The 19,356-nt window shown below is 42.6% G+C and overlaps 1 protein-coding gene across 1 annotated transcript in view; it reads right to left on the bottom strand.

Moving 5' to 3' along the window:
- Positions 1-211: 211 nt before the first annotated feature.
- grm3 (glutamate receptor, metabotropic 3) overlaps positions 212-19,356 on the bottom strand; it is a 38,359-nt gene continuing 19,214 nt past the window's right edge. Inside the window, exons 6-14 of the mRNA XM_044355815.1 lie at positions 17,406-17,675; positions 16,318-16,936; positions 8,463-8,705; positions 8,153-8,342; positions 7,588-7,897; positions 7,281-7,474; positions 6,973-7,105; positions 5,104-5,281; positions 212-3,817 (exon numbers count right to left, since the gene is read on the bottom strand). Coding sequence (XP_044211750.1) covers positions 3,741-3,817; positions 5,104-5,281; positions 6,973-7,105; positions 7,281-7,474; positions 7,588-7,897; positions 8,153-8,342; positions 8,463-8,705; positions 16,318-16,936; positions 17,406-17,675 — 2,214 coding nt within the window. The 3' untranslated portion in view covers positions 212-3,740. The remainder of the gene's footprint in view (positions 3,818-5,103; positions 5,282-6,972; positions 7,106-7,280; positions 7,475-7,587; positions 7,898-8,152; positions 8,343-8,462; positions 8,706-16,317; positions 16,937-17,405; positions 17,676-19,356) is intronic.

Raw genomic sequence — 19,356 nt, 5'->3', positions numbered from 1 at the left:
AATAGAATAGAGCCTCTGTATGTGTGTGTGTGCGTGAAAGTGGTGGTGGAGGGGCTATTAATGTTGTTGACAAAATCTATCTACACTTGCATTCAGCATTTAGATTTTACCTGAGATTTATAGATGCTGTGCACGCAGACACACTGAACTCCTTTTTTTTGATTAGTCAAAGCAGGACAGACATGGAAGGACGAACAGACAACACCAGCTGTTTGCTTGTTGTTATTTATTATGATGTCATCACAGCCTCGTTATTGCACATATCATAAACATGGAACTATTGCTTTGTGATTGGCCAGTTCCAGAGTTCAGCTTGACCTTGGCTTCATTTCACCGCAGAGATCTTGTCTTGTTTCAAAGCCTAGAGGCCAAGGACACATTCTGTTATATAGTGGGGGCTACAGCACAGAGACCTTTGTAGAGCACATGGCAGTTGGCAGAGGCTGAAGAGAGGAACAATGTCCTTAGTGAAAAGGATATTCATGAGTAAAGCCAAGTAAGAAGTTACTGGGGTACATGAGATGATAAACTGAGTGTAGCATAGTGAGAAAGGTGATGCATTTCAAAGTGATGCATTTTCTTTATATCTGAATCCCGTTTTCATTTTCCCATACACTCTCCAACTCCTTTATCTTCCTTCCCCTTGTCCCTTTTCCAACCCCTTCAAGGCCGCCTTGTTGGCATGTGCTGTGTTGTGCAGTCAGCTCTGAGTGCTTCAGTTTAAGTGTGGTGCTACCAATATGTTGGCTTAGGTGGTCTTGGCTGAGACCAACTCAGCAGCAAGTTTCACACATAGAAGGTAGACAAAGGTGGCGTGGAATAGGTTTAAGGGGTGAGGTGGAGTGAGAGACAAAGGGTCAGAAGAAGAGTGTGAGACTGTTGTCCGAGACTAGTCCCTGGACCAAATGAGAGGAGAATCAGGGTTAAGTGCTCTATTTGTGTGGCCATTAAAAGCTGGGGGTAAAGTACTGGGCCTTGCTGAGCCAAATCTCATCAGTCACTGCCAATTTGAATCAGAACCAGCAACCCGTTTTCCTCTTTCTATTCCTCTTCTTTCACCCTCTCCTCACCCCTCCTCCCACCCTTCCCTCCATGCAGACAAATAGACATTCCGGCAGCGGATGCGGCGGTGGTTGTCCATAGCAACCTGCCATGCGGGGTGTATCTTGTGGGAGCAGGACCACTGAGTGAATGGCTAAGCCTTCTGCTAACAAAGACTGTGAATCTCTGAGATGCTTTGAGCTCCCATAGAAGCGCTGTGACTTCTGGGCTGTGGGAGTGCTTTACATAATCCAGCAGCAGCTCCCCTCTGCTCTGCCACATCTCTCTCTCCTCCTGCTCTCTGCACCTAACACACACGCCCCAATGTAGGTCGGCTCGTCTTGGCGCATCCACCGCTCTCTAAAATTCTTTCAATCTATCATTCAGTGTGATTATCACAGGACGCTTTTGGAGACTGGACAAGAGATGAATGTTCAACAGTTCTGCCTGTAACTACTATATGAATTTTAACACGGAGAAAAGAGATCTGGAGAGCTTGTCTGGGGAATCTTAAAAGATCAATAAGTGATTCTGATCACATATTTTGTTAAAAAAATATCAAGTATAACAGTCACACTTTTCTTTTAGACAGCATAATATAGTATGTAACTATTTAAGATATGTTTATCTATAGTTTACTCCCATCCTAGATGCATTAAAGTCATGCATGAGGGCACTCTTTAAAATGAAATATGCTGTAATGCTAAATTAGTCCACTAATTTACGCTATTTAGATTTTCTCATAACTTCATCCATATGTTTTTTTTTCATTTATTCCCCCACCTCATAATTATCCCCCAGCAGAGTCTGTTATATTTCCAACCACAATTAGAAAGAGTTTGATGGTTATGGATGCTTTGATAAATGATATGTATGTTATGTTTATGAGTTCTACTCTAACATCCTTTTGTTGCTGGGATTTGCCAGCAGCTGACATTGTGTGCTCTGCTTCCTCTTGTGAGCCTCTCTGGGACTGCTGAAGCCAGCTGCTCCACTGTGCCTCTCAACGTCAACACATTTAACACAGACATGTAAACTGCACACTTCAATAAGTCAGTGAGTCAATGACTTCATCTTAATGGTATATGAGCTTCTCTTCCCCTGCCTTCTTATTGGAGTTAAGCTGTAAAAAAATGTAGCATAAAATCAGATGAGTGTATCAGAAATATCCACTTAATGTTCATTAAATTTCGGACTGGAGAAAGAAAGGGGGTAGAGAAAGTCATTTCAACCTAAGGATTCCTCAGATTCACTGTTTCACACACTTCAGGTAAACAATCAATGGCAGAAGGCTTAATAGGGAATAAAACTAAAAGGCATAGTGTTGCCCTGAAACATGTACTCTATACTGAGATCACTTTTACATCGACCAAACAAGGATATGCAGGCGATCATGTAAAACTGATCTCTTACAACCTCTATCTGGAGAACTATCAAACATACATTAAGGCACATAGCCATATTCAAAACATCACCACATACTGTATCTATGGGGCACAAAAAACATAAGCTACCACTCCCCTGTAGTTGGAAAAATTCAACATGTGTTCAGCAAAGCAGACAGTGTCCTTCCCTTAGCGTTTGAGTCATTTGAGTATAAATTCATAATAACTGGGTAAGACATCAATTTGCTTTTGTTGACAGAACTAATGCAGCACTGTCTATATTTACAGTTTTGAGGCAAAAGAAATGCATTTGATGTACTCTATCTTTTCATCCGTGCTATTAGTTATTATTAGCAATCCATTACGGCACTCCTCTAAAGAAACTGTGATTGAGAGTGGGAGGGAACATACTGTTGCTTTGGTGAACACATGTCTGGAACTATGGCCATTTAGATAAAGGGATTCCATGATTAGAAATAGAAAAATGAAAGTTTGTATCAAAAGCAAAACATATTTTCCTGCAAAACAGCCACAATGGGTTCTTTATGTGGATCTAGGATGTAAAGCACATCTATCAAGATGTGAATAGATGAATTCTCAAACCGAAAATTGTGTTCTGCCACAGTATAACTGTAAGTCGATGAGCTTGATGGATTTTTGTACACGTCTGTTCCAGACGTTCTATCCGATCCAGTTTATGCTTTTGTCCACCTTCATTCTAGGGTTACAAGAATGTCAACATTGTGCTGTTTGAACCATCGGTAGTATAATATACAAATGTACAGATACACAATAGAAATGCATACATAATTGGTTATTACAATGAGACCTACAAAAAAGCATGAGAATAAAAAGTCTGTGGGATATTGCGGGTGAGTCAAGCAGAGCCACAAATGTGCATCCAAACTGAGGGATACACACCCTCCTACCATGAGTAAGCGAATGTCTATTTACACCGCATCATAACAAAGCTATCAAAAACAAAGGCTCCAAAAATTCCTCCTAAAAACTTTTTTTGTTTTGTTTCTCTACTTACAACAATGTCGATTCCATGTATGTACATCCCTAGAAAATAATTTAATTATAGATACACACTTTCTACATTTGTGAAACAATACAGTTCTAGTCCACAAGGAAGGTGTTTGTTGGTTTGTGCGTGTATATGTGTGTATGTGTACATTTGTGTACGTGTGTGTGTGTGTGTTTGACTGTGTTCAGTATGTGTATGAGGTGGGGAATGATGCTTGAGAAGGATAATGTTCATGGATTCGCTAACAGTCGCAGGGGCAGATTTAGAGAGAGGACTGGGTGTGGTCACAGAGAGGAAGTAGTGGAGTCGACAATTTCTCTCCCGTTGCACACGGTCGGGACGTAGTGGGCACTGACAGAAGCTGGAAATAGAGAAGGTACCAGAAAAAAAGGATGGAATGGATATTTACATGGAAAGACAGAAATCTTGCATATTTGTTCATAAAAGCCCACTAATGATTTTAGCTGCCAAAGTGATTATTTCTTATTAAAGGTCCTACATGCACAGCTGTTTTCAATTAATGTGTGATGAGACCTCTGCTCGGGTTGAAGTTGGGCGGAGCTATGCTGGGAATTACATAAGGTCACCCAACTCTGTGCACCAATGAAAATAATAAAGGTGTAATTTGTGAGTGAGACAGATGTCAGTGAAACAGAGTCAGTACATTCCCATACAGAGCTAAGAAGAATTTTAATTAGCCAATAAGTGGAATCACCTGTGTAGCTGTGCTATCATTGTTTCAAATTAATCATAGGTATGTGCATGTATCGGTAGACTTATATACTCAATGACGTGCTGTGCAAAGTAATGAAATGATAAAAAAAGAACATAATCACAGTAAGCATATTAGTTAAATATATGCTACCATAGAAGGATAATCTGATTTCTAGATGACAGTGCCTGTTTGGCCTTGATGCATCTGTGCAGATAACAAAAGAACTGCACAGTTTTATATTGTAGTCAGAATAGCTGAAGCTAATAACTAAGCTAATCAATTACCAAAGAGCAATGCCTTTTTAGAACACTGATAAGAATGATAAGTAAAATTTGAGCGGTGGTGTAAATGCAGACTTAATCTAGTGATACTTAAAGTAGTATCACTTTCAATTTACAGTTTATTAGGATGAACTCAATTATCCCACTCATCCCTCCTATAAGTATTCTTTTTGTTCTCACAAAAGACTTGAAATATGTTCACTGCATAGGGGCATGCATATTCCCTGGTATCTCATTGTACTGCTCCCATTACTGCTTCAGCTCTGTCAGCAGGATACCATTCTTTAAAGACTCACTAGCTCATGATTGAACTTGTCAATCATGCATTAACACATTTGGAGAGACAGTAGTCTGTATTTGGAGACCTTCCTGGCATGGGACATAGCATTATCAGATGTTTCAAAGCTGTTCTGTTGGTGTTCTATATGAACAAAATACAGAAAAATGCAGAAAACAAACAGCTTGATACTTTTAAATTCAGATTTTGTATTCCCTTTAACTAAAGTGGAACACAGAGTTGTCCGCTGTGCAGGATATTAAATGTTGAGCACACCCATTTGACAGAGAGAGAGAGAGAGAAAAAAAAACTGCAAGAGAGTGCTGCTCTAAACCCCTGTCTCTTTAAAAATGAGGTAACTGCATGTAACCTACCGTGAGACGCGTATGTGGTGGCAGCCCCGCTGACACTGAAGCGATTGAGGTTAAGCCTGTGGCTGGTCACATTCTTTTGGGGCTGGAACATGATGATATGGACCTTGGGAGCAAACATACAGCCCAGGACCACAAAGCCACTCAGGCTGACTGAGATACACATGGTTGTGGTCTGAACCTGCAGAGGGAGAGGACAAACGAAGAGACTGTAATTAATAGCCAGACTTTGATGGATAAATCTTATGCTAATTTAGTACAAAGTAATTGCCCTTAAGAACTAATTCGACGATAATAATCTAGAATAATGAACATTTTTCAAAGGCATTTTTTGAGTGAGTATTATGGAGTGCTTTGCAGAAAATAAAATAATAATAAATCAAAGCCAATTGAATAAACAGTGGATAAATAGACCAAATTAACCGATTGCTAAAGTACACAAAGCCAATGAGGCCTTTAAAGTGAGAGCATGACTCTTTATTGGCAGACTTAGTTACCTTGCAACAGTCGAGAGGATAACAATTACAGAGTGGATCAATAAAAGACTTAATCAACAGAGACCACAAAGACCGAATAATAAATCAAAGCCAATTGGATAAACAGTGGATAAATAGATCAAATTAACCGATTACTATAAGTACACAGAGCCAATGAGGCTTTTAAAGTGCGAGTATGACTCTTTATTGGCAGACTTTGTTACCTTGAAACAGTTGAGAGGATAACAACTACAGTCGATCAATGAGACTTCATCAACAGAGGCCACAAAGATCGAACTTGACGTCTCAACAGTAGCTTTAACTTAATGTTTTGTGATTTATTGTACGAAATAGATGCTAAATATAATCTTATCCTCTCTTCATTTGGATGATAGGTGTGGAGAGGTGTATGTCCCTTTTAGGTTTCCATTATCATTGCTGTGTTTAACTTTGTGTGCCTGAAAAGTGTTGGTGAGGGTTACAGGGTTAAGTAATAGCAGCTTAGGACAAAGTCACAGTACAGTGAAGGACATTAGTTATCTACCCTCCAAAAAATCTCCCCTGCGTATGGACTTTATGTTTATGTGTGTGAGTGTGAGAGGGTGGGAGTGGTGAGTGATGTTATGCCTCTAACTGACTAATCTTAAAGTCAGATTACAAGGCCAAAGAAATGCTTATTTTCAGAGGGAGTGTGTGTGTGTGTGTGTGTGTGTGTGTGTGTGTGTGTGTGTGTATGTGTGTGTGTGTGTATGTGTGTGTGAGAGAGAGAGAGAGAGAGAGATGAGAGAAAGAGAGGTGATAGTAGTGAGAAAGTGAGCTGTTTTTTATTGGGATCAAATGAGCAGCACTTGCATCAGCACTCTTCTCTTACACTCTTTGATACTATGCAGTGTGTGCGTGTGTGTGCGTGGAAGTGTGTGTTTAAGGTGTGTGTATGCGTAAGATTTGTATGGATCAGGTGAACACTCACTCCCTTCGCTGTTAAATCTGGACATGTGTCAGCATTTTGACAGAGTCTGTCTGTTTGTCATCCCAGTACTGCAGAGCTGGGACGTTTGCCAGCAGGATTAGAAATTGTTTAAGTTACCACTACACCTGTTTTTTTTGTGGCTTGTGTACTTATTCACGTTCTGGAGATAAAAATCTGCTCACATATTCATGGCCTCCATTTGGGGACAAAAACAGGTCCTCTGAAGGGTTGACGTGGTTTTTAGTTAAGATAAGGTTTAGGCTACGGTTAGGGTCAGTTAGGCATGTAGTAGTTATGGTTAAGATTGAGGTAAGTCTCGATAGAATTAATGTAAGTCAATGCAATGTTTTCCTAAAGGACAAGAGCAAATGTGTGTGTGTGTGTGTGTGTGTGTGTGTGTGTGTGTGTGTGTGTTAAAGAGGATACCCTGTAGTCACTAGATGTAACATAGAAGATGGGAAGAAATGCCAGCCAAATTATGCAGGTGGTGTACATAGTGAATCCAATAAACTTGGCCTCGTTGAAGTTCTCGGGGCACTTCCTGGTCTTGAAGGCATACCTAGGGGGAGAGATTCATATTCATGATTAGACCATCTGGAAAAAAAAAACTGATAGCTACTTTGACCTATGTTGGAGCCAAGCACAACTGTTGAACATAGTTTGAATCAGAAAATTGCAGCAAAACACAGTTAACAGTGTATCACACCAAATCGAACCAGGTCTGCTACACTTACACAGTACACAGGATGACCAAGAGCACATCATATCCCAGTGACAGCAGCATGCTGGAGTCGCGTACGTTACACTTGAGGATGACAGTTTGCCGTCGCTCTGGCAACGTGAAGCGCCGTGTCCCAGGAACTTCCAGCAGCAGCCACACCGACACCATCACTAACTGGACCGAGATAAGACTCAAACAGATGAAAACCTAAAAAAAGAAGAGAGGACAGGAAGGTAAGGTCATCAAGATCTACTGTCTCTGTCTGTCTGTCTGTCCGTCTGACTGATGCAAATGGAGGGTGTGATGCTGCAATTGCTCACCTGAGAGAACGGGCTAATGAAGCGTGGCCTCACTGCACCCGCTCCATCTTTCACCCCACTAAAAATCCTGGCGATTCTGTTGGTTTTGGTGAGAAGGGCGGAGTAGCAGACAGCGAATGACGTGCCCAAGCCGAGGCGCCGCAGGGCACAGATGGCAGGAGAGGGCTTGGCCAAGAAGAGGAAAGTCATGGCGTATGACATGAAGACTCCCAACAGGAGGATGTAACATAGCTCTCTGCCTGATGCTTTCACCAGCGGTGTGTTATTGTGCCGAATAAACACCCAGAACACCAAGCCAGTGCACATGAACCTAGGGAAGGAGGTTGGGGGGGGGGGGGGTTATTCAGCCAGACAAACGAAGACGAAGACAGAAGTTGATCAAAAATAGAGTATCCTAATAACTTAAGAACCATCCTTTTCATCATCCATCAGAATAACTGATAGTTGTAAATGATTGTCTTGAGCCTCAACTCCCTTTCCTTCTCCCAACACAACTAAACAGACATTCACACAAACTTACACCTTTCAGAAACTGACATCATGTTGACAACTCTTTATCACTCACCCTACACAGGCAATAGTAATTGGACCAATGGCCCAGGCATCTTCCCACATAATATAGTCCTCAGGAAGGTCATAACAGGATGTCAGGTCATCAGTGGGCCACTGGCCAGGAGCACAGGGCGAGCATGTGAACTCATCAGCCAGGTATTCATGAGGCTCACAGGCTGTACAGATCCAGCAGCAGTACTCACCTGGGAAACAGGAATATGAACAGAAGAGTATGACAGCTTGAGATTTTTCAAAAGGCATTGTTGCTCGGTATGGTATGTGGCTGTGACAAAAAAGAACGTTGTTGAAATTCAGTCTCCTACCTGCCTGCATTTTCTTCATCTCATTGCGCTCACAGGGGTCGCTGCACTGCGAAGTGGGCACCACTTCTCTGGGCCAGTGAATCAGATCGCTGCTCAGACTCAGACTCTCTGCCCATTCACCTACTGGCACGTAACCGTAACGATCGCCAGAGCGCTGGTAGCTGAAAATGTTGTATCGGCCCATGCCATCCCCCTGGGTATCAAACTTCACTACTGTCTCACTGCCTGGAGGAGAGAAAGGGGCTGGAGGGGGTGAGGGGAGACGAAGAGTGAAAAAGAAAGTGATGAATGGAAAGAGGAGATTAAAGCTAAACAAACTGCTCACAAACAATCATCCCATTGATTTCTCATTGATGCCTCGTAAAAGCAGCAGTGAGGACAGAGACAATAACCCATGGTCATTTAAGCCTTAGGGATCTAGAACAGACAGTAAGGGGCATTACAATAGCGTTTTCATTACTGAAGATCAGCCAGTTACAAAAGTATTTGCTAAGAGGCTATAAATGCCTGGTATGCTTGGTGATGTTTGTGTGTATCAATGGCCTCCTGTCCATCCCTAAGGTCACATAGGGACAAAAACACTGCTCTAAATTCTGACCTGACAAAGTTTATTACCAAATGCATCATTAACAAACTGCATGCCCATAACATGAAGGCAGAGGACTGAATCCCTGGGCAGTGCTATAGCTACCCACACATTGATAGAATTAGCCTTTGGGTCTCTTATGTGAGGGAGGTACATTGCTGAAACTGCCAAATTGGTTTGTATACAAGTTGTTATGAAAGGATTACCATCTGCCCTGAGGATGTGGGAACAGAAGAGATTGTAAAATTGGCAGGATGCTGAAAACATTAAAAAAAAAAAAACAAGGAGAAAAGCGTCTATGAACCGGAAAAAAGTAATTTCTTGATGTGTTGCAGGCAGTGTCGGACCTGACAGTGCTGACACTTGGTCGTTTTGACACAAAATGTATGTCAGTCCTACAGTGCCATTTCTGTCCTTACAGCGGAGCAATCAACTCCGTGCTGCTAACACACTGCACACCGCTGTGTTATACGCTGCTGCCTCCCCTGCCAAATGATGATGTGGCTGGGGATAGTACAACGTATGCTGGGTTTATAAAGCATCACTCTTCAACATATAACAAGGCTCTTGGTCTTCAGTGCACAGCAGCATTGATGATACTGTGCTGTCTTCCTCATATCTCTGTGTCATTGGGTTACTGAAGAAATCGCAGGCCAAATTCTTTCTCCCAACATACAGCTTGGGATCAGTGGAATGAATCAGAATACAGATTGCGAGTAAGCTGTTGGCTGAAAAGTGTGTATGAGGATGTCCGTGCACACACCCGTGTGGACGCTCCATTAAGTTTTACTTTACAGTGTGATGGTTAAGGTATTGCTCTGAGCGCTGTGGGAGGCTGTGCTGACAGAACCAAAGCTCTGACCCTGCTGTTAGTGGTGTTTGTGTGTGTGTGTGTGTGTGTGTGTGTGTATGTGTGTGTGTATGTGCATGCAACACTGACAAGGGCTAAAGCTGCACTATTGTTGTGAAAGCTTAGTGTGTTCAGAGAAGAATGGTGTGTCAGATGGCAGCAGAGGGGGTTAGGGTTTATGAAATCCATAAATCACAGAGACAGCATAACCCTCTATATTTCTCCTCTCCCTCTCTGTCACAGGAAATTCTAGGTGTCAAGTCTTCTTTGAGTTTTTAGGCTAAACGTCTTGGTGACAGCTAAATGAAAATGATTTCAATAAGAAAATGCTGATAATATCTTCAGACGAAGAAGAGATATGAATCCATTATACTGCAAGTTGGCAGATAATAAAGTCTGCTAATAACACAGAGCAATAAGACAAACTGGGCCCTTCTCCTCTCAGACACCCATACACACTCACAGAAACACTTTGCCACCAGCTAATTATCATAACTGCACCTTATTAGGACCTTAGATGTGTGCTGAAGCCTAATTAGCTGTATGTGGTAATTACGTGTAATACAGACTGAGGAGATAACGGCATTAGCCTACAGACCCATTTGAGGGCGCTGTATTGTCCTTGACTTCCCTCTAACAGATCACATCCAGAGAGCAATAGACTCAGGGGACTGGCGATTCCTCCCTATAACCAACAAGCGACCTTGCTGACGTGACAGAGCGGCTTATCAGAAAAGTGTATGAAGTGCAAGTTAGAGCTGGCGAAGGCCACCAAGGCTCCTCTGGTGAATGCAGAGAGCTGAGACAGGCAGCCCAGGTCCTTGACTGATGGACGCCACTCTCTCTCCATAAAACTCTCTCCTGGCTAAATTTAAAACACTGATGAGCTTTGAGTTCCAGTGACCAAAAGATTTGGTTCTGATTAAACAAGAGTCCACAGCCTTGCTGGCGGCAATGTGAGTCACGGCAGTGCTTTGAGCTAGGTTTTGAAATGCTAATGTCAACATGCAAACAATGCTTGCTAAGATGATGCTAACATGCTGATGATAAGCAGTTATAATGATTACCGTGTTCACAATGTTACTTTCACTTCTTAGCATGCTAAGATTTGCAAAGTAGCTCTAAACACAGTACAGTTGAGGCCAATGGGAATGTCATTAGTTATTTGATAATAAAAAAACAAAAAACTGGACTAAAAACTAAAATTTGGACCTGATTATGGCACTAGATGAACAGTTAAGGGATCACTAAATTTATTACAATTCATCCTGAAGGGGACATGTCTGAACCTAATTTTATGGCAATTCATCTAATAGCTGTACAGTTGTTTCACTAAAATTCAACGCAGCAGGCTTCATGTTCTAGGGATAACAAATGTCTACAAAATTTCATCACCATTCATCCAATAGTTGTTGAAATATTTCAGCTGGATAAAAGTGGTGAACTGACCGAACAGACTGGCATGCCATCCATAGAGCCATGCCACTAGCATCTGCCAGAAAGCATCTGAATTTTGGTAGATGCACAATAGACATGTTTGTACCACAGTTACCTTTACAGCATGTTTCTGAGTGACATGACTTTGATTGACTATGAACTAAACCAATTCCATCATTTCAAGAATTTAATTTAGATTTACATTTTGTCATTTGGCAGACGCTTTTATCCAAAGTGACTTACATGCGAGACAAGACATTCAGGCTTTAAAGCTGTGGTACAAATATTCAAGGAGCTGACCAGGGACACGTGCATTGAGTAAGAGCACTGGATAGTTAAAAAAAACAACTAAGAAATGGCTGGAAATAGGCAAGTGCATAAGAAATACTGTAAACAACAAGACAGTAGTGCAACAATTAACAAAGGGCTAAAAGGTTAAAGAGGCTCCATTGTTAAGGTATTGCACTGAGGGAGTCAGCAGACATGTGGAGCTGGGTAGCTCATTCCACCATGGCAGACCAGTGCAGATGGGAAGGGACATCTGACCTGATGAGTGACTCAATGGAGGGTGCCATTCCATTGGTTGCCTTGAAGGCAATTTAATGTGGTTCCTAACAGTAGCTTTTAGGCTTTCCTGTGGTGTTTTAACACATAACTCACAACTTAAGCCCTATAACAGTGATGGCTGATGATTCTGTGTGACCTCATCCATACAATACTGCTTGTGGCGCAGTCCAGACCCGCAGCTCTCAGTGAGATTCCATGCCTTCAAGTTGTTGTCAGCACTCAACAGTGGAGAATTTCCTCCAATTCTACCCAAAGCATCCATGTTGTGTAGCTGGGGTACACTGGATACAGTGCAGCAAATAAACTGACATGTTCAGACTCAAAATACAAAGTGCCCTTTATGTAGACTAACTGTGAATATATTGTTATTTATCTAAGAAGATTCACTACATTGTCAGCCAAAATCTGTTCTGCACTCCTCTATTGAATAGAATTAATCAAACAGCTGTAGCCACAGAATATAAAACATTTACAGTAAAAAAGGCAAATAAAGTTAGGCGAAACAAACTGTCGTTATAACGCAGCCTAACCAGATCCCTAAATTTTTGTGAGACACTTTAGCATTCCTGCTAACTCGAGAAACACCTTATTATTCTAGATTAATTAGAAGCATGGTGAAAACAGGCTTTTCATTGAGAAGCTGAGAAATTAATTATGTTCTCGGCCATGTCGGGCTAAAGCGAACCCCAAGGGGGATTGTGGGTATTAAAGGAAGGGAGAGAGAGGAGGCAAAGGGGCTTGGGAGGAATGAGTAGGAATAAGTAATCTAAAAGTGGAAAGACAGCAAGAGAGAGGTATACAGACTCATAGAGAGAGGGGGAATCTTTTCTTTGTGTGAGTGTGTGACTAAAAATTCAAAAGCTGGCTGTTGATTAGCTGTTGGCGAGGGAATAGAGAATTATATTTCCAAACATAAATTCACCTGAATACTTGATTTAATCCTGATTCAAGCTTGACAAAGTAAACACTTCATATGGGGGCATGCATGAATGCACACCTGCTCCAGGTAAAATGTAAAGAAGATACAATGGCTTTGAACTGCGAATGGTGTGACCAACCTTCCAGAGGCATCATCCCTCTCTTTCTTCCTTCAGAGCGTTGATGACCTTACACATCTGTGCCTCACAGAAAGAGTGCGGAGGGACACACACACATCCCTGAGCATATACAGATATGGAAAGAGGGGTGCACTCACATGTCACAAATGCACACACAGACGGATCACATTAGCTATATTTGTTCTCCCTGCAGATTCAGTCCCCAGGGACGGAGCACTGCCTGGGCCGCGGAGCAACAGGCCACAGGGGAATAGAGCACAGATACGGTGGAGAAAAGGGAAGTCTAAAACAAGGGAGAGAAATGTATAGGAGGAAAGGCGCAGCAGCCAAGAGCTGAGGCTTGACTGAAAGAAAGGTGGTGAGATAGAGGAGACAAAAGAAAGAAACAGCAGGCCAAATGCAGGAGGTGCTGGGAGGGAGGATGAGCCAGGAGACAAGATAAGGGCAAAGAAAGGAGGGAAGTGACAAGGGAGAAGAGGGATAAGAATACGAGAAAAAGGGACAGGAGATAGCAAAAGAGAAAAGCAAGAAACTGACGTGACGGCAGCAGAGATATAGGTGGACGGAGGAAAGCCTTTAGATGGAGGAATCAATAGAGAAAAGGTGAAGGATGGACGAAGGGAGGGATGAGGAAAGTGAAGGAGTGCAGAGAGGCGGTGGAGGCAGGAGAGCAACCTTGTGAAGTCTGAGTGGGATGTGCTGTTTTTGAATGTAGAGAGAGTAGGACAGTTTCTGGGTGAGAAAGAGAACAGAGAGAGATGTAGAGCGATAGATAGTGACGAGCAGTAAGAGAAAGACAGACTGAAAGACAGAGAGTGACAGAGACAGAGAGACAGAGGGAGAGAGTGAGGAGAAAATGAGGGAAAGAAGGAGTGAAGGTTGTTCTCTAGCATCTAAACGTTGCAGTAAGCTCTCTGCTCAATATGGCCCTGAAGGCACACCGCCTCTGCTAACACAGACATATCACGCGCACACACATACACACACATCAGTGCAGGGAAGGGGGAATATCACATCTATCACCGCTATTTGAACAGAAGACTGCGTGCATGTGTGTATATACTGATCTGTTTGCTGCAGATCGGGGAGGTGGGTGGGTGGGAGTTGAATGATGGCTAGGAGAAGTGTGTGGGTTGGGGTTGTCTGCAATTTCATGCTGGTAAAAAAAACAAGCATTTCAAGCTCCCTCTTTGTAAAAAAAAACTGTTATGTGTGTTTTGTGTTCTAAGTATGCATCAAGTGCCTCATAAAAATGCACAAATGCGCCTCTGCGTCTCTTACTAGTTGGTAGGGAGCAGTTCCCATGATCTACCAGATCACTTCAACAATTGGCAATAGTGTCGGCTTCATTACCATAGCAACTAGCGCGATGAGACTAGATGAAGAGAGCGGCATATGAATACACACTCCTAACCACACAACATACTGCCTTGGTGCACCAGTGTCAGTAACACACAACAAAAACAGCCCTAACACAGTCCGTTCTGTTGTGTGTGTTAAGTCCAGGAGGGGGAGTAATTTAGTGGAGTGGGAATTCTGGGAAGATGTATGTGAGATCAAACTTTGATGCAATAAAGTGTATAATGAACACGCATGTGTGCGTAAGAAAGGGAGATGGGAGAGAGATCTGGAGAGAACACTGAACAGTGTTGGTTTTCCGTCTGCTACAGTTCAGACTGAGAGCACTGCGGATGGTGATGCTGCAGTATTTATACACCACATGCAACCTCACCTCACCTCAGCTCCTTCCTTACATACTGTAGATGCAAAGATGTATATGTACAGCAATGAGAGTGAGTCATTTAGAGCTAGCCAATAACTCAAAACAAACCACAGTTTCCAGTTTCACCGCACCACCCCCATCAACATCCAAAATCACTGTCTAAGCTTCTTTGAGTGCATTTTTTACCCATACAGCTGTTTATCATGCTGTCACCGTCATCACTGACACTGAGCTATAAAGAACTCGAGATCCTTGTACATGCTGTTGCTCTTTCGCTACTGCAGAATAAAGACACACGCCTCATGGACATACATCAGTAGTGAAAAGAAGGGAGAGAGAGTGGGAGTAGGGGCATGTAGGGAGAGAGATGATCAGACATAGAGATGTAGGGAAGTCACAGCGGGATTCACACCTCCTCTCCTCTCCTCTCCTCTCCTCTCCTCTCCTCTCCTCTCCTCTCCTCTCCTCTCCTCTCCTCACCTCTCCTCTCCTCTCCTCTCCTCCTCTATCCTCTCCTCCCCTCCCCTCTCCTTTCCTCTCCTCTCTACTTACTTTCTCCAAAGCATTTTGAACTTTCTGTGAGTGAATCTGCATATCACTTCCACCCCTGTCAGTACGCATCCTATAAGGGAGTGGTTATCATCTGTGCCAACCGGAGGCTGTGTCTGCAATCGCCTTGACTGTTTTCTCTCTTTCCTTCTTTCTGTCTCTCTCCACTCAGACTGAAATGCTCCAAGTCCTTTGATTTGTAGCAGAAATGAAGATGGGGAATTTCAAAGAGAATCCTCTTCTTCTGCTGACGCATGCTGTCCCACTCCGGCATTGCCTCAGTGCTCCCTTGTTCCTTCCCTCCTTCCCTCCCTAATACTTTTACCTTACCCCCAACTCTCATTTCTCGTTTTAGACTGCCTGTCAGTCTTATCTGTAAGTTTCCCTTGCCCTCCCTCCATATGTGATGCCAGTCTTTCGTCCTCCATCCATCACTCCTGTTCGCTCTCCCCAGCGTCCCGTGGAAAAGCTGCCGTGTTAGTGTTGTTTGTCTGGCTGTTTTGATGTCTGCTCCTGGTCACGGTTGGTGGAGGAATAAGCAACTCTAAACCTGTGTCATTCCCCGAGACACAGCCGTTTATTTATAACGCTTCCTTTGTACGCCGTCTGTCAGTCAAGCCAATCCTCTGTCTCTACTCTCCCAACTCTACAGAGACTGACAGACAGACAGGCAGCCCGCTATAGGAGCTATTATAACACACACAATCTCATTAGTGCAAGAGAGAAGAATATGGCTGACGGATTAACTGCAGCTCTCATTCCTCAAAGCAACTTTGTAGTGTCGTATCAATTACGCATGGGTAATAGGTGTCAATGGCAGGCTGGCTCTGACAATACATAGCAATTAAGCGGATTTGTCTCAGTACTTTTTATGTTCTGTGGCTTGGCTGCTTTGGCTGAGGAGAAGGACAACATTCCTGTGTTGTTCATGAGAGGACTGTTAACTAGGCGCAGCACTCACATTCCTGTCTATTTGTCACTATTTTTCCTTTTTCTTCCCCAACTTCCTCTCCAACATTCACTTCTTTTCACTCTCCATGTACCTTATCTGGGACTCACTCACTCTGCCACGATTGTTCTCTTACCTGTGAAGCCGACATTAAGGATGTAATCCCTGTAGAGTCTGCGCCCGTCCAAGGCCTTCATGCTGTCGCACAGCTTGGTGGTGTTGAAGCACAGGCTCCGTTGCATATCATGGAGGGCATAAGCCATGGCGTACACCGCGTTTACCACAAACATGATCTTGGACTCTGGTTCAAAGTTACTCTTGTCCATTGACAAGTCCTTGTCACACGGTGGGAGAGGTGTCTCTCCCAATCCAGCACCCCCCCCTCCTCCTGTTCCTCCACCACCCAAAGAGCACTGGAACCGCTGCTCCCAGAATTCCCTGTACCAGGGATTCCGATGGTTTTTAACTGGGTTCAAGCTGAGAAAGTAACGGTTGAACTCTGGCACGGGATTGGCTGCCAGCTCAAGTGTGATGGCTCCTTCAGCGGTGACCTCATTTCCCTTGACAATGCTTTCCTGCGCACCCCAGCCATCGCTAGCAACCCAGATGAAGGAGGTGTTAAGCCTGGCAGCAGCTGCCAGCAGCTCTCTGGCATCGTCGCTGCGCAGGAAGAGGACGGCCACACGGGCGTTAGGCTTCTGGAGGAGCTGACGGATCACAACTTCATAGGACTTCTTAGCATTAGAACGCCCCACCTGGACAGAAAGTGGATTTTAATGTAATGACAGATGTATTGTGCTCTATAGGCTGCCTCTACACCCAAAATGGTTTGGTAGCTATTTGTGAATTTTTGTACTTTAGTCTCACACCAACATGCATCTCTGTAGCAAATGAGACGAAAAATGTCAAAGTACCCAGTATGAGTTCTTGTAGATAAGCTTTCATTTTCTAGTTCACAGCAGATAACAACAGTGTAATATAAAACTCATTTGTGTGTAGGACAAGATAAGACATGGAGACAAACTTTTATAAGCTCACAAATTTAGTGGCCCTTTCATTGTTACTGGTGCAGCTTCAGGCCATACATCAGTGTGACGCTGCAGATTAAAATATTTTTGGTATCTGGCTCTGAGCAATGTTTGCTTATATTCATGCAGATTGGACCACCGAAACAAACTCATATTCTATTATATTCTTTGGATTCTATTCTATTCCATGCCTTACCTTCTCTGAGGTGGCGATACAGATGTTCCTCATGCGGGCCTCTTGCTCGAAGGCCTCTATGCCTGTTTCACCGTAATCCCCCTCTGATGCCACTGTGGAAACATATGTCCAGTTGAAGAAGCGGAGAATCTCTGCCATGGCTTTGGCCTGGTAGAAGTCAGGGGGCACGGTGCGGGCAAAGTAATCATAGCGGCTCTTATCGCTGAGCTTGGCACTGGTTGACGCATAGCTTATCTGAGGAATCTGGAAGAGCCTGAGAAGATTGGCAACCTGGGGCGAGAGATTCAGTAAAATGAGACATAAATCAAGAGAAATATTTTTAAAAAATTCATTTTAATGAATAGTATGATTTTAAAGTTGATATCCCATATCTGAATAAGTTGTTGATATCATGTGCTGTAGATTGAGTTTGATTTGAACTGACTGGTTTTGATCACAATATTGTTGATCACACTTGTACAAATTCTATAATGTGATATGTTGTGTAGATCAAATTGGATAAGTCTTAATCTTACTGCTAGTTTGTAAGATTAGTTGTATGTAAAGTGACATAAGGAGTCTACAAACAAGAGCCTGTTTGTCTACACTGTAGTTATGCTGTTGAAAGCAGATGGGTATCAGCCAGGCCTGCGGTGTGGAACTGTGTTAAGTTAATTGTTAATTTACAATTTACAATGTGGAGAGGTGGAAACAACAGAGCCAATTACTATACAATTAATTTCATGGAGCACTTGCAAAACCGTACAAGTATACACAGATAGCGAAAAACTGAAGAAGAGATTAAGTATCTCAAAAACAAAACAGATTTATGTGTGTATTATACAGGAGTAAAAAACCATCTGGCTGATGAAAAATGTGGATTTCCCTAGAAAAGAGCCATACTACAATTAACCCTCTCATGCTTATCAGATACTGCTCCGAGAAATGTGTCCAACCCTTGGATAACTTGAAAGATGCAACCATTATTAGTTTCATAACAGATACTGAGAGTTTAGATCTGCCATTGCTGAGTTCAACATTTTTGAATGTTCTGATCAATACTGGACACTGGCAGCTGCACACAATAAAGATTTCAGATAAATAAAGTAGTGTACCTTTCAGTTTCTAGGGAGCTCCAGTCTCTAATATGGCCCAAAGGGGCAAAGGGAGACTAAAAAAACAAAACACAACCCAAAAGCATCTAAAACAAAAGCTTTGCAGCACAGCACTCACTGGAAAAATCCACAGAGTGTCTTTGTAAAAGATGATAGTTTCTTCTTGGTAGGTGGGAAGAAAAGATGTCTGCATAAAGAATGTCAGCCAGCAGAGAAAATAATGATGTGTATGAGTAATGTCAAAACAGATCAAATGTAGTATTATTAACTGCAATGAAATCGCTCAACCACAGCTATTTAAAAACATACCTAACTGCAGGTGTATAGTGTTGTTGTGTTAGGTGTTTTTATTCTCCCTTGACCCACTACTTTGTACTGGAGAGCATCTCCATGTGTGTCAAGCCCCTCGGTTAAGCAAGTAATGGAAAAGTTTGATGAAAAATGATAGAATGTAAAACCCACAAAAACAACTGGAATGATGAAATGTGTTTTTTTTTCATCAAAGGAAAAAATAGAACATATTTGGATGCTTGACACTGATAGAAAGTGCTTCATGCACAATGTGATTATTTGAAGGTAAAAGACAATGTATTAAATGCAAGCATATACTATATGCACATGAAGAAGAGATGTACAAAATAGCACGCACACACGCACACAGACACACGCACACAGTTCAATAAATCACTGACTCATGCATTAGTGATGGACATCATCTGGGGTCTACTGATGTCCATATAATATTCCCTTTTACTGTTGATTGGGGTTTGGTCATGTTCTCTTCATTACAATTTTAGTCATAGACACCAACACAACAGTGGAAATATAATTGCTACATATACTCATGCGCCACAAAG

This window comes from Thunnus albacares, chromosome 7 (genome assembly GCF_914725855.1).
Source record: "Thunnus albacares chromosome 7, fThuAlb1.1, whole genome shotgun sequence".
Lineage (NCBI taxonomy): Eukaryota > Metazoa > Chordata > Actinopteri > Scombriformes > Scombridae > Thunnus > Thunnus albacares.
The sequence above is the reverse complement of the archived record's forward strand: the minus strand, read 5'-3'. Positions and strand labels throughout refer to the sequence as shown.